Genomic DNA, 25,970 nt, shown 5'->3' on the forward strand with positions numbered 1-25,970 from the left:
TACCTACCTAGGTAAAACAAGTCCAGCTCAAATTCTGCTAAAGACTACAAAGGCCCATCTCCGGCTGCTAAATTGAGACCTTAATTCCTCAATAAGGTATAAACCTGCACCCTAAAGAGTTGCTCCCTCTGTTCTAACAGAGCATGTTTTTTTCCATAATGTTCTCTGAATTAGGGACAGAAGAGCATAACACTCTTCCAGGACATACCAGTTCTAAAGGACACGCAGGTGCTCTGTTGGCTGAAGCAAAGCTGGTCCTGCCCCTGCACGATCACACTGTAGGACTGATCCAAAATCACCTTTGTCTTTTACTTTTACAGTGAATTTGATTATATGCACAGAGATAGCTGATCCTAGATGCGCACTGCCTTCCTGACGTACATGATGAGTATGGGCCCAGCCAATTATTGCCGTTATTACATGCTGGTTACACTGTACACGGTGTTGTTCAGTGTTTATGGCAGTTAAACTTGGGAGAGTTTGATAATGAAACCCAGAGAGTGAAGAAAGATTGAGGAAAAGTATGGGGAAATAAAATACCTAAACTCAAAGCCAAGGTAACTGATGTCTCTAGGACAAGGGTTTCAAACTGCCTCCTGATACCATGTGACGTAAGCCGCACTAATGAACAAATGACTCAAGCTGGCAATGAATGAGGGTCTGCTCACACAGAGAAGTGTTTTCTGAGTCCGTGAAAGTCAGACACAAAGGCGTTGATCACTTTAAACATTCTGCCTTAACATATTCCCACCAGGAACACTTTAAACCCGCCTTTAATTGTCTGTGCATTGCTAGCTAATGCATGCCATTTAAAATCAGCCAGATTGTCATGATTTGATTTTTGAGGTGCGTTGCACTAACAACTGCTTAAATTTAAGTAGGTTACTCAGTATGGTACTGGACTTGGTGTAGGTGAGTACTAAAAAAGAATGTATTTGTACTCGTAATTGGCCAGCCAAAAAAAATACTGATACATCTCTAAGTCAGATAAAGTAGATGAAGAAAATATATTCAGAGTTGAAATTAGAAATTATCCAACTGTGCAGTGCTGTGGCCTGTAGGACTGGATTTTAATATCCCCCGTTAAATTCCACCTAATTGTCAAAAATGTTGAAATTTAAACAGTCACTTGGTGAAAAAATCAAAAAAAAAAAAAAAGTTTTCTTTGGGAACTATTTAGCCTTCCAAAGTCCTGCATGGATTTTCCAATGCATTTTAGGCCAAAACCTTCTCTAAAGTTCAAAAACTATTTTTCAGGCATCAGGCAGCCAGTAACCACTTTGTGTAATAATCTTCTGTAAAATAACATTAGCTTTTAGAAGCCTTACATCTTGTTCCCATCACCACCGCTGTGAACAATTCTGATTTAGTAAGTTTCTTTAGAATGTAGCATTTTACATCAAATGACTCAATCATTTTGTTCACATCTTAACGATTTAATTATATGGACATTATGAAAAATCGTCTGAATTCCCCTTGAAATATCCTGTTTTTAAACTCCAGTCTGGGGGACCTACAGCACTGCACAGGGTAGTGTTTTTCTGCTATAACACACCTGATTCAGATAGTAAAAATCTTGATAACTAGTTAATGAGATGTGCTATTTAACACAATTCAAGACTATCAAATTCAAGCTCCTGAGAGTTATTTAAAACCATTTAAATTCAACTAGTTTCCAAATTCAAAGAGAAGCAATGCCCCAGAATGTTCCCCCTTCAGTTGTCACTTTTCTGAGTGTAATTAGAGACAAATTGTGCATAAGCAACATAGCATTTAGCTAGTCAAATCGTTGCTGTAATAGTTTAGTTTACATCTTAATAAAAATCATAATTAGATATTTTCCCCAAACTTAAAGCCCTAGATCAAGGTGTACCTGTAGAGATGTAAGCTGGTTGGCTGGTGTTGCTAGAGCAGCGGCCCATGTATGCTGTAATGGTAAAGGTGTAGTTCTGTCCGCAGGCCAGGCTGGAGAACTGGCAAGTGGAGGAGGTGGAGTTACACACGTCCTCACGACCATCTCCTCCTCGGACAGCACGGGCAATGTAGTAATCCACACCCTGTGCTCTCTGCCAAGACACCACAGCAGAGCTCGTTCCACATGCCATATTAACCACTACACCAACTGGCTCACACGGTGCTACACAAGGGAAAAGATTGGAAAGAAATTTTAGAGAGCATTGAGTTTTTTTATTACAGAAACAAAACACAGGACTTTTATTTTGACATGCATTTACAAAGAGGCACCAGGGTATTGCAAAATAAAGAAAAACCCAAGTGATGGTCAGCCCTTTCACAAATGTTAGAAAAAATGTCAATTTTGAGTCATGGTTAGAATGACTCAGTTTACCATGTCAGGTGGTATGACCTCAGGAAAACCATGAAAATGTTTATTTATTTGAAAAAATATACAGATGAAGTTAAGTTCAAGGATAACCACTTTCTACAAGTGTGTAAGTAGATGCCTGTTTAGTTTGAAATTAGTCTGAAAAGTCAGGTGGCACAACCATAAGTGGTCAAATGGCGCAACCAACTGAAATCAAGGCAATTAAAAGCCTTGATAACTATATTCAAGATATAAAATGCACATGACTGCTTGCAGACTCACTGGACTGGAAGGTGGTGTTAATGACAGTGGGGATCTGGCACTGCTGGTTGATAGAGATGAGAGTGAGGTTGTAGCTCTGTCCACACAGCAATGATACATTGCACTGGTTCTGCTGGGTAGAGCATGAGTTGAAGTGACCTCCTGACCCCAGGACTACAGCTGTGTAATTATCCACCCCTGCACTGAAGGCCCAGGAGAGCAGGGCAGTGTCTGTGGCGCAGTCCACTTGAACAGAAACACTTGTGCTGTCAGGCACACAGGGGGCTGCAGAACAGCAGGGAAAGGGTTATGATAGAGCTAATATAAAAGGATATAAAATTCGTCAAGATTACTTCATGCTAAGCAAACTGTCAGGCATCACTCACCTGTTTGCAGGCTGACCGTGTCACTGTCGGAGCTGTTGTACACTTGTCCGAGCGCTCGTACGTATGTGGTATACCGTGTACCACAGCTGAGTCCTGGAACACTGTAGCTAGTTTGTGACGTGACATTGGCCCAAGAGTCACCATTCCAGTTGTCCATGAACACCACATAACCCACAGCAACAAGGCTGGTGTCCCAGGAGACAGAAGCAACGAGGGAGGAGCAGTTCATTCTGGCCCGGACATTCTGTGGAGGACAGGGCTCTGCAAAGAACACACATTCGGTCAGTAACAACAAAATTCACTCGTTCATTCATGGCAAAGGGATTCAGGCTCTAGTTCTTATTATTAATCTGTTTCAGGTGCCAACGCACAACAGTCAGAGAGTCAGCACTGAATCAGAACTTGATTACCAGGATTACAGTCCTGGGAATCAAACAAAAATGCAGACTTCTAAATTTAGATCAGACAAATAGACAAGTTGTGAATTGACTTTCCCTGATTTAATACAACAAACAGAATATACACCGATGAGCCAAAACTATTCAACCACCTGCCTAATATGCTGTTGGTCCTCTGTGTGTCTCTGAAACAGCTCTGACCTGCAGAGGCATGGACTCTACAAGACTCTGAAGGTGCCCTGTGGTATCCAGCAACTAGATGTTAGCAGCAGATCCTTTAAGGCTTGGAAATGTAAGATGGAGCTGCCGCGGATTGGACTTTTTGTTCCAGCACATCCTAAAGATTCTAAATCGGATCAAGTGCTGTGGAATTTGGAGGCCAGGACAACACCCAAAACTTTTGATCATCTTCCTCAAATCATTCCTGAACAACGTGTACAGTTTGGCTGGGCACATTATCCTGCTTAAAGAGGACACTGCCTATACGGAATACCTCTGCCAAGGGGTGTGCCTGGTTTGATACAATGCTTGCATAGGATTGACCAGAGATTTCCAGCAGAACATGGCCCAGAGCATCACACTCCTTCTACTGGTTTATCTTCTTCCTACATTTGCATCCTGGTGCCATCTTTTCTGTAGGTAAACAGTGCACACATATGCCGTTATCCATGTGGTGTAAAAGAAAATGGGACTCACTGGACCAAACAACCGTCTAAGCGCTTTTGACGGGTGGACAGGTGTTGCACACTCTGACCTGTCTGCAGTCCACACAAGCTTTGGTTTTTTTCTGGATGTGCTCTGACCCAGTTGTCTTGCTGTAACAATTTCGCCATGGTTAAAACTGATCAGGTCTTCAACCCTGCCCATTTCTCCCGCATCCAACTGATCGACTATGAGAAAGGACTGCTCGTTTATGTCCCAGACCTTGACATGTGCTGTTGTTATGAACTTATCAATGTTATTCACTTCCTCTGTCATAATGTTTTGGCTCATTGGTATATTACATTAACATAATTATGTCTTTAGTTAACTTTTGGCAATAATTGTGCAGAATATGTTCTTTTAGTGTATGAATTACGTTCACATTTGAACAAAGTAAATTCATCAAATGCATCACTTTTTTAGTGTAGGTAACTAGCATTACCAGACTGCCAATCAAACAGTGCAAAATATAAAACTGATGGTTTGATTTGTGTTAGCACATGTCCATAATATCTACAGTCCAATCAAGGAAGGGCTATGATATGAAATCTGCCAATCCTATCGGCAAGCTATTTCACTGACTGACCTGTCATGAGCTGGTAGGGGTCAGAAGTGGCAGTTCCAGTTCCATTGCAGGCGCTGTTGTGGGCTGTGACGGTGATGTTGTAGATCTGTCCGCACTGCGTGCCGGAGAGAGCGCAGTTGGTATCAGCTGTCTCAGGACATGTGATGTTCAGGCTCTGCTGTGTCGCTGCCAGGGCAGTGAAGGTGGTGTCTTCCTGGGTAAAGTCCCAGAAGAGCTGTGCAATGAAGAGGTCATACTGCACTTTGAGGTGCTGTGGAACACATGGCTCTGGAGGGGAGATCAGAAAAAGTAGGCAATAGCTTTACTGCTAGACAATACACAAAGTTTGGGGACAACTGTTGCTTCACTTTTAAGTTTTTAATTAAGTAAGAAGGTCTTGAAGGTCTTGAAGGTCTTGAAGTGTTTAAACACTTCAAATGTTGGAGTGCTCATGAGTACTGTGTGTCATTTTTTTGCAGTTTTTGCAAAATGACAATGAGAATATGTTCACTCACTTAAACATTTTGAAAAGCTGGTGTATTTTTATCCTAAAAGATTTGTATAACTATTTTGCAATGAAGTAATATTACATATCTAATATTAAAAGTACTTGAAGGGCATCTTGTACATCTTATATTTTTTCCTCCAAGGTCCACTTATAACTTTTGTGAGGTTTTATGTACCAAAAAGCGGTCATAATTCATTTTACATTAATTTTCCAGCCTCTCTTTATCTCTTGCAATTAAACAGGTCATGATTTAGTGTGCCTGGGTGGGGCTAAACTGCTGAATAGGTGGATATATGTAAATGATTTGGTTTTGTGACATCCCAGAAACAATGAATTCCAAATTGGCTGTTTTTGCAGGATAGTTTCCATATATAACTTTAACAATGTTTACACATCACTTCAAACTCATTTATTTCAAAAAGGTGAGGGAAATTTGTTTTAATCCCTTTAAATACCAGCCACTGTGATCACATCAGCTTTTTCTACATAGAAATGGCCTTTCTTCTTTTGACTACTAGCTGATTAGCTCAACCTGCCGTGTGTCCTGCCTGGCTGAAGCCTCTCTCACCTGTCGTCAGGTATCCGCTCATGTCTGCACTTCTGTTGCACATGGCTCCGAGGGCCTGTACGCTCACTGTGTACGCTGCACCACACCTTAGAGAGCTCAACTCACAGGAAGTGCTGGAGCCGTTCGAGCTGCATCTACTGATCTGCCCCAGAGATGCCACAGCTGAAACGCTGTAACCCAGTGACCCTGCGCTTGGCCCCCACATCACCACGGCAACATCAGTCGTACAGTTCAGCACGGCCGAGATGTAAGACGGAGGACAGGGGACTGTGAGAAAAACAGTAAAAGCAAGTCAGTCAAAGATGGTTTTGGTGAAGAAAGCTAAAACAGTGATCAAGAGATTAAGAAGCAAAATTAGTTACAGTTATGCCTTAAAACAAATGTAGTCAATCAGCCAAAATGTATCTGGTGTTTGAAGTCTGCTTTTCTTAGTTCTGCCCTGGAGCTACAAAGCTAATGTGGCTAACAAGTCATGTAATCTTAATATTACTGTGTAATTTCATCCCTAAATCATCACTTGCCTCAATTGGGTTGTCAAATCATGAACTTTACATATCTGAAATATACTGTATGTCATAATGTTAGAACAAAACGCAGGCTTTTAAATAGCTGCTAATGTTTTTATATACGCAACATACATTGATCCAAGACCAGGGTTGCCAGATTCCAGCCAAAGAATGTCTAAAACCCAATAAAATGCACGAAAACTCACCCAAAAAAAGTTTCAAAAAACAGTTGAAGGTCAGCACTTCAACCATAATACTAAATAACATGACATCAATAATAAACTGCTGGATATGTTAATTGGTTATGTTTAAAAAAACATGCAGGTAAGTATTTATGTTGTCACTAGAATAGCACTGTGAAGAGAGCTTTTATGTAATTTTTAACACTGCCTGTCAAACCTGAGAAAGGCAAAAAATATCAATAAAATAAAACTCATCAATGTTAATTCATTTAAATGTGTTACAAATGATAGGACCCATAATCCCATGCAATCAGAAACTCAAATAAATAACATTAATATTGCATGTGACAAAATACACATCACTATTTCTAATACATATTTTCAAAACTTGCTGACTTCAATAATCAATATCCATTCCAGTTTACAACTATTGCAGAACCATAATTCCAAGTGAACAGGATAAGCCAAGCCATGTCTGGCCTATGAGATTACAACTGATGCCAGTAGGTCTGGAGCACTAAAGCACCCATTTCCAGCCGTGCCACACACACAATCCACAACCCACCCAATTTGGTGGGAAACCAACTGATCTGGCAACACTGCCCAAAAAAGAAAAACCAGACACATAACATGCTTTGGGTAATTGTATGCATTTGCGGTAAGGGGACTACGCGTGAATTACATTTTTCAACCACTGCTTAAAATAAATCTTTTTATCCAATATTGCTAATATCCCAAGCAAAATGTTCTCATTTTGTGAACCTGTTCTTCTTTTGTGTTCTACAGTTTTAGCTACTATAGTTTTAGCTTAAAACCAGCATTCATCTTAGGTAGCTGTCTGTAACTATTTTACAGGTAACTATTTTTGTACTTCTGAAGTAAAACAATTGATAAAACAGTGTTTCTATATTTGTGTATGTGTGAGTACCTGACTGCACAGTTGTACTGGTACTTGGAGCACTGGTACACCGGTCATCAGACGCTGTGACAGACACATAGTACATCTGTCCACATCTGAGGCCTGTTGCATTACACTGTCCCCCAGTGGACTGGCAAGTCCCAGACAAGCCGTTAGCATCTCGCAGGGTCACTGTGTACAGGCTGGCACCCATGCTAGGAGACCATGACACGTTCACATTGTTTGTCTCACAGTCTACAACTGGCAGAAAGTTCTGTGGGACACATGGCACTAGAATGGAAAATAGAACAGTGGTTTGTCAGTTGAAGCCTCATATTCACACCTGATAACCTACTACTTCTGTTTTACATTTATTTTGTGCCATTAAATCAGCATTTCAATCCGTCCTGGCATCACTCTGTGGTCTGTGACACTGATCCACATTCTTGGAGTGATCCATGTCCTGCCTTACCTGTCTTCAGTTGGACAGGTGCACTGCAGGCACTGGTGCAGTTGCTGTCCTTCGCCATTACTGTTACTGTGTAGGTCAGGCCGCAGGCCAGAGGGGAAAGGTTACAGGAAGTGCTGACTGAGGTACAATTGGTGGATTGTCCATTACTGCTGTTGGCCATTACAAAGTAAAGTGCCGCCCCTTGACTGCTTTGCCAGGAAACCGTTCCGATGTTGCTGCTGCAGTTCACACTGGCTGACACGTTTTGTGGTACACAAGGAGCTGGAAACAATACAAAATACAATTCACCACTATTAAAGGTTTAACATTCACTTATCTGCCTTATTATTGGGAATCTCTACACTAAAATAACCTCCTGGGCCCTCCACAGTGCCCCCCCACCAAAGTTTTGTTAAAGACGCGTGAGAAACACTGGGCTTGCCCCTTTTTTGGCCTTCAGAACAACATGAGTTCGCCAGGGATTCGACAAGACGCTGCATGTGTTGTGCAGAATGTTGTACCATGCAGATGATTGTGTTGCACGATTGATGCAAATTGGATGCACAGTGTTGCCACGAATAGCTTTTTTCACCTCATCAAATAGAGGCAAATAGGGCTGAAATCCATGGTGGGCCACTGAAGAATCTTGGCATCTTTGGGAGATCAGGGCTTCAAGGCCTGACAATGCCACAAATTACAAAATTGACCTTCAGGAGATCTTTAGTGTCAAGATCAGGTGTGTTAGATATGGGTTGAAATGAAACTCTGCTAGAAGGTAGTGGAAAGTAGCACGTCTAGAAGTGGGGCTATGACTACTGTCCTTGATGTCATACCTGTTCTTACAGGTGATCCTCTGCTGTTCGTACTGCTGCAGTTTTGACCTTTTGCAGCCACTGTAACAGAATATGTCTGTCCACAAGGCAGGTTAGTGACATCACAGCTTGTGGCAGTGCTGTTGCAGGTGTATGTACGTCCATCTGAACTTTGCAGCACTGCAGAATACAAAACAGCTCCATTGCCAGGAGACCAGGAGACACTGGCTGTGTTGTTGTAGCAGCCTATTACGGTCTGGACTTCCCGTGCTGGGCAGGCGGCTGAGGACAGAAATAGCGGAAATTAGCATTTAAGTTGAATGTTTTAGCATTAACATATCATGATGTATAATATTTGCTAAAAATTGCTTGAAGCTCACTTGTTGTAAAGGTTCAGTTTTATGAAATTCTGAGACAAATAACCCCCTGAGAACCACTTGATTTGAAATGACCTTTTCAGTTGAACATTGGTATAGAGTCGAGACTACTATGGATACATTAACTGATACAGCCAGCTAAAATACTGAATCAGTACTGCTACATACTAACCAGTGCGAGTCTGCAGTGTGTTGCTAGCTGTGCTGGTGCACTGCCCACGTGATGCTGTCAGACGGAATGTGTATGTTCGGCCACACTGGAGTCCCCACACTGTGCATGATGGCGTTTGTGTGTTATTACAGCTTAGCTGTCCACCCTGACCGTCCACTGCAGAGACGGTGTACAGATCTGCTCCACCTGACCCTGACCCAGCTCCTGACCAAACTGCCAGAGCTGAACCAGAGCTACAGTCCAGCACTACATCACTCAGAGTGGGCACACAAGGAGCTGAAACAGAGAGAGATTTCTGTCTCATTATAAGGAAACTGCAATATGATAAACCATTAAATCAATGACATTCAATCTCAGCCCATCTATCCCCCGTATCTCCATCATTTCCTGGATAAAGAACAACTGCATTCATTCAGTAGTGTTTATAGTGACACTGATCCCAGGTGTTGGTGGGATCAATGTCCTGCTTTACCTGTCTGCAGTTGGACAGGTGCACTGCAGGGACTGGTGCAGTTACTATCCTTCGCCATTACTGTGACTGTGTAGGTCAGGCCGCAGGCCAGAGGGGAAAGGTCACAGGAAGTGCTAGCTGAAGTACAGTTAGTTGATTGTCCGTTGCTGCTGTTGGCCATTACAAAGTAAAGTGCCGCCCCTTGACTGCTTTGCCAGGAAACCGTTCCAATGTTGCTACTGCAGTTCACACTGGCTGTCACGTTTTGAGGTACACAAGGAGCTGGAAACAATACAAAATATAACTGATCAAAATGCAATTAAGAACCAAGACAAACTTTATTTATATGAGTCTGAAATCAATGACTTTTTCACTTTACATAAATGATTAGGTCTTGACCAGAACTAAATATATAAGAACAAAAACAAAAGCTCTCCTGTTCAACATCTGACTCAACATATGAGCATTGTGTTTTATAATGGTGGTCATGATACCTGCTCCTGGAGATCTAGTGCCCTGCAGGTAGTTCAGTTTAAAACTGCTACTGGACCAACATACCTGATCCAGTTAAGCAGGACTTTTAGAAGATCTGACTGATCAGATCAAGTGTGTAACACACACACACATACACACACACACACATCATCTAAACCGCTTATCCTTCTGGGTCGCGGTGGGGTGCTGGAGCCCATGCCAGCTGTCAAGTTTGTAACTTTAAGGTTGAAATTAAACTACGTTAGAAGGTAACAGAAGGTCTATATCGTACCAGTTCTTACAGGTGATCCTGTGCTGTTAGTACTGCTGCAGTTTTGACCCTTTGCAGCCACTGTAACAGAATATGTCTGTCCACAAGGCAGGTTAGTGACATCACAGCTCATGGCAGCGCTGTTGCAGGTGTATGTGCGTCCGTCTGAACTTTGTAGCGTTGCTGAATATGAAACAGCTCCATCGCCAGGAGACCAGGAGACACTGGCTGTGTTGTTGCGGCAGCCTATTGTGGTCTGGATTGCTCGTGCTGGGCAGGCGGCTGAGGACAGAAATAGCGGAAATCAGCATGTAAGTTCAATGTTTTAGCATTAACATATCATGATATATAATATTTGCTAATAATTGCTTGAAGCTCACTTGTTGCAAAGGTTTCTGAGACAAACAAACCCCTACTATTGGAAACCACTGGCTTTATTTGAAATTACCTTTTCAGTAGAACTTCTCCATTGGTATGGAGTCGAGACTACTATGGGTACATTAGTTGAAGTAAAACATGAAATGAGTATTCAAATACAGCCAGCTTAAATACTGAATCAGTACTGCTACATACTAACCAGTGCGAGTCTGCAGTGTGTTGCTAGCTGTGCTGGTGCACTGCCCACGTGATGCTGTCAGACGGAATGTGTATGTTCGGCCACACTGGAGTCCCCACACTGTGCATGATGGCGTTTGTGTGTTATTACAGCTTAGCTGTCCACCCTGACCGTCCACTGCAGAGACGGTGTACAGATCTGCTCCACCTGACCCTGACCCAGCTCCTGACCAAACTGCCAGAGCTGAACCAGAGCTACAGTCCAGCACTACGTCACTCAGAGTGGGCACACAAGGAGCTGAAACAGAGAGAGATTTCTGTCTCATTATAAGGAAACTGCAATATGATAAACCATTAAATCAATGACATTCAATCTCAGCCCATCTATCCCCCGTATCTCCATCATTTCCTGGATAAAGAACAACTGCATTCATTCAGTAGTGTTTATAGTGACACTGATCCCAGGTGTTGGTGGGATCAATGTCCTGCTTTACCTGTCTGCAGTTGGACAGGTGCACTGCAGGGACTGGTGCAGTTACTATCCTTCGCCATTACTGTGACTGTGTAGGTCAGGCCGCAGGCCAGAGGGGAAAGGTCACAGGAAGTGCTAGCTGAAGTACAGTTAGTTGATTGTCCGTTGCTGCTGTTGGCCATTACAAAGTAAAGTGCCGCCCCTTGACTGCTTTGCCAGGAAACCGTTCCAATGTTGCTACTGCAGTTCACACTGGCTGTCACGTTTTGAGGTACACAAGGAGCTGGAAACAATACAAAATATAACTGATCAAAATGCAATTAAGAACCAAGACAAACTTTATTTATATGAGTCTGAAGTCAATGACTTTTTCACTTTATATAAATGATTAGGTCTTGACCAGAACTAAATATATAAGAACAAAAACAAAAGCTCTCCTGTTCAACATCTGACTCAACATATGAGCATCGTGTTTTATAATGGTGGTCATGATACCTGCTCCTGGAGATCTAGTGCCCTGCAGGTAGTTCAGTTTAAAACTGCTACTGGACCAACATACCTGATCCAGTTAAGCAGGACTTTTAGAAGATCTGACTGATCAGATCAAGTGTGTAACACACACACACATACACACACACACACATCATCTAAACCGCTTATCCTTCTGGGTCGCGGTGGGGTGCTGGAGCCCATGCCAGCTGTCAAGTTTGTAACTTTAAGGTTGAAATTAAACTACGTTAGAAGGTAACAGAAGGTCTATATCGTACCAGTTCTTACAGGTGATCCTGTGCTGTTAGTACTGCTGCAGTTTTGACCCTTTGCAGCCACTGTAACAGAATATGTCTGTCCACAAGGCAGGTTAGTGACATCACAGCTCATGGCAGCGCTGTTGCAGGTGTATGTGCGTCCGTCTGAACTTTGTAGCGTTGCTGAATATGAAACAGCTCCATCGCCAGGAGACCAGGAGACACTGGCTGTGTTGTTGCGGCAGCCTATTGTGGTCTGGATTGCTCGTGCTGGGCAGGCGGCTGAGGACAGAAATAGCGGAAATCAGCATGTAAGTTCAATGTTTTAGCATTAACATATCATGATATATAATATTTGCTAATAATTGCTTGAAGCTCACTTGTTGCAAAGGTTTCTGAGACAAACAAACCCCTACTATTGGAAACCACTGGCTTTATTTGAAATTACCTTTTCAGTAGAACTTCTCCATTGGTATGGAGTCGAGACTACTATGGGTACATTAGTTGAAGTAAAACATGAAATGAGTATTCAAATACAGCCAGCTTAAATACTGAATCAGTACTGCTACATACTAACCAGTGCGAGTCTGCAGTGTGTTGCTAGCTGTGCTGGTGCACTGCCCACGTGATGCTGTCAGACTGAATATGTATGTTCGGCCACACTGGAGTCCCCACACTGTGCATGATGGCGTTTGTGTGTTATTACAGCTTAGCTGTCCACCCTGACCGTCCACTGCAGAGACGGTGTACAGATCTGCTCCACCAGACCCTGATCCAGCTCCTGACCAAACTGCCAGAGCTGAACCAGAGCTACAGTCCAGCACTACGTCACTCAGAGTGGGCACACAAGGAGCTGAAACAGAGAGAGATTTCTGTCTCATTATAAGGAAACTGCAATATGATAAACCATTAAATCAATGACATTCAATCTCAGCCCATCTATCCCCCGTATCTCCATCATTTCCTGGATAAAGAACAACTGCATTCATTTATTAGTGTTTACAGTGACACTGATCTCAGTGTTTGGTGCCTTACCTGTCTGCAGTTGGACAGGTGCACTGCAGGCACTGGTGCAGTTACTATCCTTCGCCATTACTGTGACTGTGTAGGTCAGTCCACAGGCCAGAGGGGAAAGGTCACAGGAAGTGCTAGCTGAAGTACAGTTAGTTGATTGTCCGTTGCTGCTGTTGGCCATTACAAAGTAAAGTGCCGCCCCTTGACTGCTTTGCCAGGAAACTGTTCCGATGTTGTTGCTGCTGCAGTTCACACTGGCTGTCACGTTTTGAGGTACACAAGGAGCTGGAAACAATACAAAATATAACTGATCAAAATGCAATTAAGAACCAAGACAAACTTTATTTATATGAGTCTGAAATCAATGACTTTTTCACTTTACATAAATGATTAGGTCTTGACCAGAACTAAATATATAAGAACAAAAACAAAAGCTCTCCTGTTCAACATCTGACTCAATCGTGTTTTATAATGGTGGTCATGATAACTGCTCCTGGAGATCTAGTGCCCTGCAGGTAGTTCAGTCTAAAACTGCTACTGGACCAACATACCTGATCCAGTTAAGCAGGACTTTTAGAAGATCTGACTGATCAGATCAAGTGTGTAACTTTAAGGTTGAAATTAAACTACGTTAGAAGGTAACAGAAGGTAGCATCTCCACGAGTGAGGCCCTTGTGCCTTCTTGATCTATATCATACCAGTTTTTACAGGTGATCCTGTGCTGTTAGTACTGCTGCAGTTTTGACCCTTTGCAGCCACTGTAACAGAATATGTCTGTCCACAGGGCAGGTTAGTGACATCACAGCTTGTGGCAGCACTGTTGCAGGTGTATGTGTGTCCGTCTGAACTTTGCAGTGTTGCTGAATGTGAAACAGCTCCATCGCCAGGAGACCAGGAGACACTGGCTGTGTTGTTGCGGCAGCCTATTGTGGTCTGGATTGCTCGTGCAGGGCAGGCGGCTGAGGACGGGAAGAGAGGAAATCAACTTTTTCCATTTTAGCATTAATGTTGGCATGTTGTACCACCATGTTTCAAGTTTTCTAAAAATTTATTAAAGCAAATTATTTGTAAGGTAAAGTTTTTTGTAATTCAGAGCAAATCAAATTCCTGACACAGTAGGCAACCGCATCATTCAAACATTTCCAATGGAACTTCTCCCCACAGCAAACAAAGGTGTGAAGCGACTGCTAAGGGTTAATTTTTTAAAACAATTAATGAAAATATGTGTGCAGAAGGTTCTGTCCACTGCAAAAAATATCTTGACAAGTAACATAATCTTAAATCTAGTAGATATATCTAATCTTTCTCATTTTGAGAATGTTATTTTCAGACTGTGAGAACATATTAATAACTTCCAGACGTATTTTCTTGTTTAAGTCATTTTGTCAAGTGAAATTAACTCATAATACTGACAGATAATTTTGCTTGTTTCAAGCATATTTCTTAAAATAGTCAAAATTATCTGTCAATACAGTAAGATAGTTTTACTTGAAACCCAAAATGAAAAATATTATTAGACATACTGACTAGATTTAAGATGATTTAATTTGCCAAGATACCATTTTTTGCAGTGTTGGTGTTGTTACTGTACATGACTGTAAACAGTGGGTGTGATAGTTGAAGTACTAAATGTAAATAAATGTAAAGAGTGTTCATATTTTAGTACTAGTGGTTGTATGAAGTATGAAAACTGCAGTCTGAAATATTCAGTGAGTGTGGCTACATACTAACCAGTGCGAGTCTGCAGTGTGTTGCTAGCTGTGCTGGTGCACTGCCCACGTGATGCTGTCAGACGGAATGTGTATGTTCGGCCACACTGGAGTCCCCACACTGTGCATGATGGCGTTTGTGTGTTATTACAGCTTAGCTGTCCACCCTGACCGTCCACTGCAGAGACGGTGTACAGATCTGCTCCACCTGACCCTGACCCAGCTCCTGACCAAACTGCCAGAGCTGAACCAGAGCTACAGTCCAGCACTACGTCACTCAGAGTGGGCACACAAGGAGCTGAAACAGAGAGAGATTTCTGTCTCATTATAAGGAAACTGCAATATGATAAACCATTAAATTAATGACATTCAATCTCAGCCCATCTATCCCCCGTATCTCCATCATTTCCTGGATAAAGAACAACTGCATTCATTTATCAGTATTTACAGTGACAATGATCCCAGTTGTTGGTGTGATCCATGTCCTGCCTTACCTGTCTGCAGCTGGACAGGTGCACTGCAGGCACTGGTGCAGTTGCTGTCCTTCGCCATTACTGTGACTGTGTAGGTCAGTCCACAGGCCAGAGGGGAAAGGTCACAGGAAGTGCTAGCTGAGGTACAATTGGTGGATTGTCCGTTGCTGCTGTTGGCCATTACAAAGTACAGAGCTGCCCCTTGACTGCTTTGCCAGGAAACCGTTCCAATGTTGTTGCTGCAGTTCACACTGGCTGTCACATTTTGAGGTACACAAGGAGCTGGAAACAATACAAAATCAAGTTTTCATTTTAAATAATTGTAATAAAATTTTAATAAATTCATTTTTGATAACCCACAAAAGATTTGCCCTAATTATCGAGAACAACAGAAGCTCTCCTGTTCAAAATCTAACGCTGTAAATAGTTGTCATGTCTGGGGGTGCACTGATATGGAATTTCTGAGCCAATAATTAGCACCTTGTTGTGGTCGATAACTGATCCAACTCATAAAGGGCTTAATAAATAGTTAATTAAGTGTTTAAGCAAAAAAGAGCTGAAAATGCGCAGGTCCCCAGGAGCAGGATTAAGACACACTGATCTAGAACCATTTATTGCAGTAGGTATATGTAAAATTCCAAATGTTGCCCCAGCACTCTTATTGTGACATTCCTCCTTGGATGGGAATCAAGCCCCAGTCTCCATTGTGTGAGACAGAAGTGTGATCCAATATGTGAATGTATTTGTGTATGTTTAAAAAGAAAAGAACTTCCCACCACTAATGCCCATGCGAGTGTCTGTGTTTGCGCACACAAAAACAGGGAGTAAAATTATTGGTTGTTATTTTCTGTAATTCCAATATCACACCATTAATAATAGTAATATTAATAATATTAATAGTAATTCAATTGTCCTTTGTATTTGCAAACAATACATCTACTGATATATTCACACCTATATATCAGGTGTGTTAGATCTGGGTCAAAACAAATCTCTGCTGGAAGGTGGTATCTAGGAGTGGGTCTGTGACCACTGAGGTGATGTCATACCTGTTCTTACAGGTGATCCTGTGCTGTTAGTACTGCTGCAGTTTTGACCCTTTGCAGCCACTGTAATAGAATATGTCTGTCCACAAGGCAGGTTAGTGACATCACAGCTCGTTGCAGCGCTGTTGCAGGTGTATGTGCGTCCGTCTGAACTTTGCAGTGTTGCTGTATATGAAAGAGCTCCATCGCCAGGAGACCAGGAGACACTGGCTGTGTTGTTGCGGCAGCCTATTGTGGTCTGGATTGCTCGTGCAGGGCAGGCAGCTGAGGACGGGAAGAAGGGAACTGGTGTTTAATTTTAACATTTTAGCACGAACATTGCTTTATACTACCATGTCCAGTCCAGTTTTATAATAATTTGTTAAACTATTTGTAAAGATTCCACTGCATAAATATAATAATTTTTACTGCAATTCGAAGCCACTGACTTTATTCAAAACAATTTTTCCAGAGAAATTTCCCCAGACTCCAAACAGTAGAGGTGAGGCTACTATTGGTTGAGGCTACTATCATATTACAGGTTAAAGTGGCACAAATCCAAGGTTTTGCTGAATTTTGACATCAGACACTCCTTCTGATTAGTGAATTCAGATGCTGTAAGGTGCACCCATTGCTGACACAAGTGCACACACGCAGTTTGTATAAACTCTATAGAAAAGTATTGCTAATGGAATGGGATGCTTTGGGCAGCTGCACATGAGCCTAAGGTCACCAGGCCCAATGCCAAGCATCAACTAGAGGGGTATAAAGCCCCACATTGGGCTGTAGAGCAGCAGAACTGTGTTCTCTGTAGAGATATAGCTCTATTCAATATTTTTTAGATGAGTTAGAGTGGAGTTTGTGATACAATGTATGTGGTCCTGAGTTGGAAACCTGTCTGAAACTGTCTGGCCATGAATTTGTAATGAGATAGGAACTTCTTTCACATCTTCTTTTAAAATCTTTCAATGATGGCAGCAGTGACTCACTCAGGAAAAAATGTATTGTAGTTAGTGTGGGGCACTGAAATACCTTACTTTTACACTTTATCTGAGGAAATAAGGCAATCCAGATAAAGCTGAAAAAGTTTCTAGGAAAACTATTATTTGTTGTTCACAAAACACTGAATCATACACATCATTAATATTGAAAAAAATGTGCATGCAGAACCTTTCAGGGTAAAGCTGGCTTACACTGATGTCAAATATCACTTAGAAGCATGAATGTGGACTGTCAAGGCAAAATGCATAGATCTGAGTAAAAAATCTGAACTGAACTGTAAAGTGAATCTATCATACTAACCAGTGCGAGTCTGCAGTGTGTTGCTAGGTGTGCTGGTACACTGTGCTCCTCCTGCTGTCACACTGAATGTGTATGTTCGGCCACACTGGAGTCCCCACACTGTGCATGATGGCGTTTGTGTGTTGTTGCAACCTAGCTGTTCACCCTGACCATCCACAGCAGTGATGGAGAACAGGTTTACTCCACCGGATCCCGACCCAGCTCCTGACCAAACTGCCAGAGCTGAACCAGAGCTACAGTCCAACACCACGTCACTCAGAGTGGGCACACAAGGAGCTGAGACAGAGAGAGATTTCTGTTAAGCCAATATAATAGCACAATTCTATTAGATCTTTCTAAATTATGCTTATGTAATACAAAGACATATATGTGAACTACAATATAGCTGCTTCTACAAGGCTCACAAAACTCTTTTTTATGCTATAAATCTGAACACACTGCATGCATTAAATAACACAGATCAGGGTTTCTCAACCACTGGGCCGAGGACCACAAGTGGGCCACGGATCACCCCCTGGTGGTCCTTGAGTGTATACTGATGGGGCCAGTGGTCCATAGTCGACCTGTGATGGCACTCTGTCATAAAAATCAGTAAAAAGATAACTGACTTAATGATAAAAACTATTTTTTTTTTAAGACTGTTAAAAACATTAACACAAGCCCTGCAATAACAGCGCACAAAGGCAGCTTCTGCAATTTTGGTGTCCTTTGCCTCTACGAACACCTGACCTTTCAGTTGTCCACTCACACCAATATTCTGCCGATATTTTATGTTCACTGATACACATCACATACTGCAAGGGTAGGCACCCAAACATCACCATGTTAAAAAAAATTCTATGTAAATTTTTTTTTTAATTTTAAGCAAAAGCGTTTGTTTCCTGTGGGCCTTCTTGCTTTCTAGTGATAAACAGGTGGGCCTTGAGGTGGAAAAGGCTGAGAACCCCTGATATAGATAATGCCCTGGTTAATGTTAAAAGGGGCAGATACACTAATATTTTGCTCCATTGCAAACTGTTTTAGGGTTAAAAAGTGGCTGTCGGAATTAACTAAAAAGGGGCAACGGCTCTTTAGCACTTATAATAAAATGAAAGGAGCCGTCACTGCTTTTTTGTGTTTTTGCCTCAATGCATTTGCTTTTATAGGAGTTTCCCTTTCAAAGCGCTAAATACCAGGAGAAGATTATTCTGATGAAGAACTTTATTCTGATTTACTAAGGTTGATAGTAAATACTGACTGTACGTTATTTAATGCCTGAGAAAACCTTGTTTCTATTTTTGCTGCTAATGTAGCTGCCACTGTTGTGTCTGAGAGAGAAAAGGTCAAATTTACCAGTCAAGATTCTTTTTTTCCAAGCTCAATGAAAAAAAATTGGGGTCGCTCACCATATCATGGTCATGATGAAGAGAATAAAAACTGAACCAATTTGTTTCAATAAAATAGTGATTTAAACTGATATTTCCTACTACTGTGGTTATATTTTGCACTCACCAAAGTATCTTAAGAGCAGAGGTTGCCTCAATAATGATTTGACAATTTTTTTGCCCACACTACTGTGAAACTCCTTGACTCTGCAATTACTGCTTTACTAGCTACTTGTTAACGTTTTTGAGCTGTCGCTTCTGTTACAGAAATGTCACAGTCCTGGTCTGATGGTTGAGATGATACACACACCACATCATACAAATCATACAGTTCCTAATCGAGCAGGAAATGCTCAGTGAAATTAAACAAGAATTTTAAAATATTGCATGAATTCTAAATGCGCTAAGCACCAAACTTTACCTAAGCTCTAACCACCAAACAAACCTGTTTCAGAACATCAAAATAATTACTTACTGTCATAAAATTACCTAGTATGTCAAAATAATGATGAATTATCTCAAAATAATCACACACTTTCTCAAAGAGTAATAACTTGTTCTTTAGTAGTCCATCACAATTTTGACCTACTAAGTCAAAACCTCAAGAAAATAAGACACTATGTCAACCTAATGAGTCACAATTTGAACCAGAATCAGACAATAAAAAATGCTATTTCTCCTCTATCTGGTGTAAGCAGGATTTCAGTCAAACACGTGTTTATATTGCGCTACTCATATGTTAATTATGAAGTTGCACCTGTGTTCATTTGCATGGAAGGTCTTAGTACATAAGACACTAAATTAGCCACCTCCATAAAACATGACAGTGCACATGTTTTGACACTTTTGACCATGTATAATTGGCATCCTGACCTGTAAAGAAGGAGTACACAGCACTAGGTGCACTCGTGCAGTTGTCTTTAGTCGCTATGACAGTGACGTTGTACTGAGTGCCGCAGTGCAGGCCTGTGAGAGCACAGCTAGAGTTTGTGCTGTTACACTCCACCTCAGAAGGGGATGCCACATTGGTGATGGCCCTTGCAGTGTACACAGCACCAAGAACACTCGAAGTGTTCCATGACACAGTTGCAGTGTTGGTGGAGCAATTAACCACAGCAGTGACGGAGCTGGGAGGACAGGGCGCTACGGAGAGGTGGAGAGAGAGAAGAGTAAAAAAGATCTAGAACAAGACATTGTGGGATAGACACTGTTTTAAGAAATAACAGACAATTACATGTTATATGGTATATATACCAGACAATTATATATAAACGAATGGTGTCACAAGTAATGTGTTAATAAAGCAATAAATTATTAATGACATTTATTACGTATTATTTATGTATTCTCATTCAAATACAACTTTAAAATGGCAAGACGTTCCATTAATGGCTACCTTGATAAAGTGGATACATTTTCCATCGACTGCCATAGTAGATTTGCGTAACACTTAAGCAAGCAAAGCTCAGCACTGATGCCAGCAACCTCAGCAATAAAATCTTTCTTTAGGGTCAATTTGAACAAATAACAAATGTGATTAATCGGGATTAACTACACAAAATAATGCAATTCATCGCAATTAATTATTTTAATTATTGACACCCCTATTACAAACACAAAATAATGTACAACTGATCTCTCAGTTTTTTTTATATGCTTCTGAAGTCTCACTTAACTGAGACTGTGAAGACTTTTCCCAAACCACTAGAATTGGTTTGGTTTCTGATTGTGAAATATTTTTGTAGTGCATATGGTTTCACACAAGTGTTAATGAAAGATGACTTTGCAACTAAGTAAAACTGTTTTACCAAAAATCTGAACAGAGAAACTCTTGTGAAATTTTTGTTAGATTTTGTCCTGATTTCTATCATGGTCATTTTAACTTAAATACCGTTAGAATCATACAGTACCATACCTTATTGTTCTGTTTTAACCATACCTGTGCTGGCTTGCCTGATGGCACTGCGTGAGCTATTGCAGCTGTCACCCACAGCAACCACGCTGACGTCATAGGTCTGTCCACAGCCAAGGGCGGGGATAACACAGGAAGTGTAGGAAGAGTAACAGCTAAGGAGATGTCCAGGGAACGTCACAGCTTCTGCACGGTACATTAGTGCTCCACTAGTAGGTTGCCAGACAACACTCAGGTTGCCTGATTGGCAGGTAAGTAGCTGGAACTGCACGGTCTGAGGAGCACAGGGAGCTGAAGACAAGAATAAAAAAAAAGTAATTCAGCAAGTTTAACCATTTAAGTAACCAGTAACTTTTTTCCTTTTATATTCACAGTACCAGCCCACGTACACTACACAAGATTAAAGTAAGTTTGGATATTTCTGATTTGAGACTCTCAATACAGATGAACTGATGTTTGTATGGCAAATCATAGAATTTAATAAAACTCTTAACAGGACGTACATTAGCTACTACAGCACTATGCGTGAAGAGAAAAGGCGAACAAGAGGCCAACTGTTTGCTTGACTTAGATAATGAATTTAATGTTCACTATGCCTGCTGACAAGGTGGATTCTTCCCAAGTTTCTGACTGAGAATTTCAACTTAGGTGACTGGTGTACTGTACATTTTCAAGTCATATTTTCCCAAGTTCTGAGTACAAAGGAACACAGCATTATAAGCAGAGGTTCTTAGTCCAGTTCAGATCCTGAGCCAGTAATGATTTTTGTTCTATCCCAGTTCCTAACACACTTAAGTCAGGTGATCTACATTTCACCTTCAAGGGACAAAGGAAGTGGGCATGCTAAGCACTCTGCATTACCCTCTATTTTGGATTTCTGTCCTGCTTTCTTTTCATGAATGTGACTTTAAGACACTACATAAGAATCGTGCAAGGCCCAACCTGATCTTGGAGATCTAACATCCTTTAAAATTTTGTTTCAATCCTGTATTTTGAGATCAGCCAACAGAGTTCAGTTTCAAAGCTCATACTGGAGATCATACCTGTTTAGTTCCTACCCTAGTTACTGTCCTAAGATTACACACTACAGTACATCTGGATATACTGGTAAATCAATCAGTCATCAGTCACCTGTTTTGAGAGTGTACGTTAAGCTCTTGCTCCCAACACAGTCCCATCCATATGCTGTGACAGACACGTTGTATGTCTGCCCACATATCAGGCCACTGATGTCACAGGAAGTGCTGCTAGAGTTGCAGGTCAGTGTCAGTCCACTACTAGGCTCTGCTGATGCGATGTAATATGCCACAATACTGCTAGATGGACTCCAGGCAACTGAAGTCGTGTTGGAGTTACATGTCGACGTCACATTTAGCCCAGAGGGAGCACAGGGTGCTGAGAGGAGGCGGGGTAAAAAGAGATGAAGGAAGTTTATTAAAAATCAATTGACAATGGCTTTTTCAGATCACAGTCACAAAACACTGCGTCCCTATTAAAACGTGTGCAATGTCCTTTGTTGGGTTTCCTGTTTTATTGTATTTTGTGCTAATGTGATGTTAAAATGATTGTTATAAAGCTATAATATCTGTATACACTACTTAGCTAAACTGCACTCATGTGTTCTTTAGTTGCGTTGTGTCTGTAATAATTGTTTAGTTGTATTGTACCTGTATAACTGATCTGACTGTGAGGTACATTAATTACCTGTAATCTGAGTGGCTTATTTAGATATACTGTACATGTTAATTCAGCTGTGGATATACCTGTGTCTAGCACAGTTGAGACAGCAGAGGGGCTGGAGCACATCTGGCTGTATCCAGTAACAGTGACACTGTAGCGCTGACCACACGGCAGGGTGCTGATGTTGCAGGAAGATCCATAAGAAACACAACTGAACTGCTGTAGGGTCTGGAGTGACTGAACTGTGACATTCGAAAGTTGTGTCCCACTGCCGAGTGACCAGGAGACGAGTGCAACATTGGAGCTGCAGACCATCGAGGCTTGGAGGTTGGTGCTGGGGCAGGGTGCTAGAATAGTTTTACAAAGTTTTTGAGTGGACTTGTTTTGAGACTACTCAATTAGTGAATGTAAGAATGTCTAAGAGAGTCTAAATGACCATAACATAACACAAATGTATTGGTTGCCTACATCTAGTCCCAATGTAATATCTACTATCTAAGTAATAGATATTATGAAAAAATGCCAAATGCTTCGCCTTAAATGACAAGTTTCTATATCTTTATAAAAACATACTTACAGTCCTGGCTTTTCTGCGATTTGTAACATTTATTACAGTTATATTACCTTTGAATACAATGCATTTCAGACAGACATATGTCTAATTTAAACCATTTGATTAATTTTTCCCCAAAAACCATGGCCCCATGACCCTTGTGCTAACCCCTTGACTCTGGTACCTGCACTGAGGGTGATGTCTTGGCTTGCAGGGCTGAAGCAGCCGTTGCGCTGGGCTGCAACTCTGATGCTGTAATTCTGACCACACTGCAGGCCAGTGATAGAGCACTGCGGGTTTGTGTTGTTGCAGGAAGTGTTGTAGCCAGCGCTGCCCACAGCGCTCACCAGGTACGAGGTTACACCCAGGGCTGCGTCCCATGAGACGGAGGCATAGTTGGAGGTGCAGTTGAGACTGGCTATGACATGAGTGGGAGAGCATGGTGCTGGAGAAATGATTGAGCGGGAAAGAGAAAGAGGAGACAAGAAAGAAACATAAAGAGTGAGAGTTTTTTTTTTACCAAGATTTCAGTCTGATTTGTACATAATAAAATCCCCAGTGTTGAATTAACACCTGAACTGACCACTAGAGGGTTCTTATGTATCCAGCTGAACACAAATGAGCACTAGGAATTAGGCTGTGTATGAATTATCTGTGAGACTGAAGAGTGAAGATGACTGTTCACATATGAAACCAGTACTAACCACAATTTGAAGATGTTTCTACAGTAATAGAGTGTTTTCATAGTTAGGGTAAAGAAGATCTTTTGTGTTGCTAGCATTGTTCCGGCATGATGGTAACACCAAATCATTGGAACCAGTTGAACAAATTAAAACAACTGCTCTGATATCATGCTTTGAAGCTTTTCATGTAATCCTACATCACATAGACTAATAGTGGTGTTTATATATCTGGTGACAGATATAAACTGACAGCTCTGTATAAATTACAATTCGATTCGACACTTGTATGTTACATACTTCTATTTTCTGTACAACTGTGATAGTGCCTTCATAATTTAGATGAGTGCTTCTTTATAAAGGAGTAAAACTTGATTGATTTTACCAAGCTTAACCTATTTTTCATTTATTTATTGCAATATGTATATCATGTTTTCAATATGTGTTCAAGAATTGCTTTTTCATGATCTATAAACAGGAATAAAACACATGTACATGGTATTATTGTATCCAAATGGAAGCTGTAATTAAGGCGAAGGATAGACACATTAAACACTGGACTTGTAATGAAGGGTGGTCTCTAACCTTTGCAGTATATACTGAGTGTAAGGTGTGTGAGGTACCTGTAATGAGCTCCACGGTGCTGCTCACTTTGCTCACACACTGGTCATTGCGGCTGACAACGGTGACGTTCAATGTGCGGCCACAGCTTAGGCCGTTGAGCACACAGCTGCTGCTGCTGGAGCTGCATGTGACATTTCCACTCAGTGTGTCCACAGCTGTCACACTATAGCTCTGAGCAGTACCCCAGGGCCCCCACTGCACCGTGGCAGAGTTAGAGCCGCACTGCAGATCCACTGAGATGTTCTGGGGCTTACAGGGTACTGGGGAGAATGGGGTGGGATTAAGACTGAAAACACTAAAAAAACTGCCATAAACTGAATCTTATCGAAGTGTATCTCAGTTGTAAACAAAAGAGAAATGCTGTGTTCATGTGTGGGCCCTGTTCAATTTGCTGACTGAAAAAAAATATTTCAAAAAAGTTATTTAATAGCAAACATTCCCACCAGCCTTACATCATGATGGTAGGGCTTAGACTAGACCTTTTGTAAGTATTTTCAGTACTCACTGGATCTAATCTAATAACAATCTGCTTTAACCTAACTGATCTTGGATTCAGTAAACAATTCAATTCAACTCAACTCAAATAAAAAGAAAACTGGGTCAATGTAACATTATTGGACTTGTTGTGAATTTGCTGTTACCTGACTGGTTCTGTTATCACTTTCTTTAACCTGTTTGTAACTCTGGTTTGACTGGATCTGGTATTAATTTGTTCTGAACTGACTGGATTTGCTAGGTAGCTCTAGACTATATCCATCATCAGTTAACTATGTTATTAACCTCTTAAAGAGGAATTCCACCAATTTTCCAAAATTCCAAAATCTCTGCATAATGCAATAATTGAGATGTAAACAAAGTCATTCAGAGTGGTGGTATGTAAAATGGTTTATTAAGAAACTTACTAAATCAGAATTGTTCACAGTGGTGGTGACAGGAACCAGGGCTTGCAATGTTTACAACACAAATACAGCCAATTTGTTGGCTATCCAAAAGTTTTATATGTAATAATGATAGTAAAATAGAGGTAAATCTGACAAAATGTCTTTGGGGACAACCTGCATGCACCTCTTCTCCATGACTGGCTTGGGAGGCTGTTGTGGGCTGGAGGTTAGGGAACCTGCCTTTTGACCGGAAGGTCACCAGTTCGATCCCCTGAGCTAGCAGGACATGATTGAAGTGCCCTTGAGCAAGGCCCCTAACCTCCAACTGCTGTGGACAGGGTGCTCTGGTATGCTCCCTGCCCCCCAAGAGTGTGTGCTTTCACTAGTGTGTATGTGGGTGTTTCACTGCACAGTTAAATGAATGGGTGAATCCCCACCATGGGATTAATAAAAGGTAATTTAACTACGTTTTAGGCTAAAATCTCAAAACAATGTCTAGACATCAGGCAGGTGTAATATCTTTCTATGATGTAGCTTTTAAGGTATTAAACTCTTCTAACAGCTGGATCCTATTGCCACCACTGTAAACATTCAGACTCAATAAGTTTCTCAGTAAGTTTCCGGAAGCGAGCATTTCACATCAAAACACTTTAACATTGTTTACATTTTAATGAT

At 41.3% G+C, this 25,970-nt stretch overlaps 1 protein-coding gene across 1 annotated transcript in view; it reads right to left on the bottom strand.

The window, feature by feature from the left end:
- The window catches only part of LOC118797510 (mucin-5AC-like), a 58,066-nt gene that overhangs the window by 13,784 nt on the left and 18,312 nt on the right, over nt 1-25,970 (bottom strand). Inside the window, exons 14-40 of the mRNA XM_036556881.1 lie at nt 24,414-24,674; nt 23,295-23,555; nt 22,641-22,904; nt 22,009-22,272; nt 20,905-21,168; nt 19,839-20,108; nt 17,602-17,877; nt 16,324-16,584; nt 15,296-15,556; nt 14,824-15,099; nt 13,791-14,051; nt 13,114-13,377; nt 12,806-12,931; nt 12,100-12,360; nt 11,355-11,615; nt 10,883-11,158; nt 10,327-10,587; nt 9,582-9,842; nt 9,110-9,385; nt 8,582-8,842; nt 7,770-8,030; nt 7,328-7,588; nt 5,712-5,978; nt 4,657-4,923; nt 2,971-3,231; nt 2,606-2,869; nt 1,874-2,137 (exon numbers count right to left, since the gene is read on the bottom strand). Of these exons, the coding sequence (XP_036412774.1) occupies nt 1,874-2,137; nt 2,606-2,869; nt 2,971-3,231; nt 4,657-4,923; nt 5,712-5,978; nt 7,328-7,588; nt 7,770-8,030; nt 8,582-8,842; nt 9,110-9,385; nt 9,582-9,842; nt 10,327-10,587; nt 10,883-11,158; nt 11,355-11,615; nt 12,100-12,360; nt 12,806-12,931; nt 13,114-13,377; nt 13,791-14,051; nt 14,824-15,099; nt 15,296-15,556; nt 16,324-16,584; nt 17,602-17,877; nt 19,839-20,108; nt 20,905-21,168; nt 22,009-22,272; nt 22,641-22,904; nt 23,295-23,555; nt 24,414-24,674 (7,011 nt within the window). The remainder of the gene's footprint in view (nt 1-1,873; nt 2,138-2,605; nt 2,870-2,970; nt 3,232-4,656; nt 4,924-5,711; nt 5,979-7,327; nt 7,589-7,769; nt 8,031-8,581; nt 8,843-9,109; nt 9,386-9,581; nt 9,843-10,326; nt 10,588-10,882; nt 11,159-11,354; nt 11,616-12,099; nt 12,361-12,805; nt 12,932-13,113; nt 13,378-13,790; nt 14,052-14,823; nt 15,100-15,295; nt 15,557-16,323; nt 16,585-17,601; nt 17,878-19,838; nt 20,109-20,904; nt 21,169-22,008; nt 22,273-22,640; nt 22,905-23,294; nt 23,556-24,413; nt 24,675-25,970) is intronic.

Source organism: Colossoma macropomum, unplaced genomic scaffold (assembly GCF_904425465.1).
Source record: "Colossoma macropomum unplaced genomic scaffold, Colossoma_macropomum, whole genome shotgun sequence".
NCBI lineage: Eukaryota > Metazoa > Chordata > Actinopteri > Characiformes > Serrasalmidae > Colossoma > Colossoma macropomum.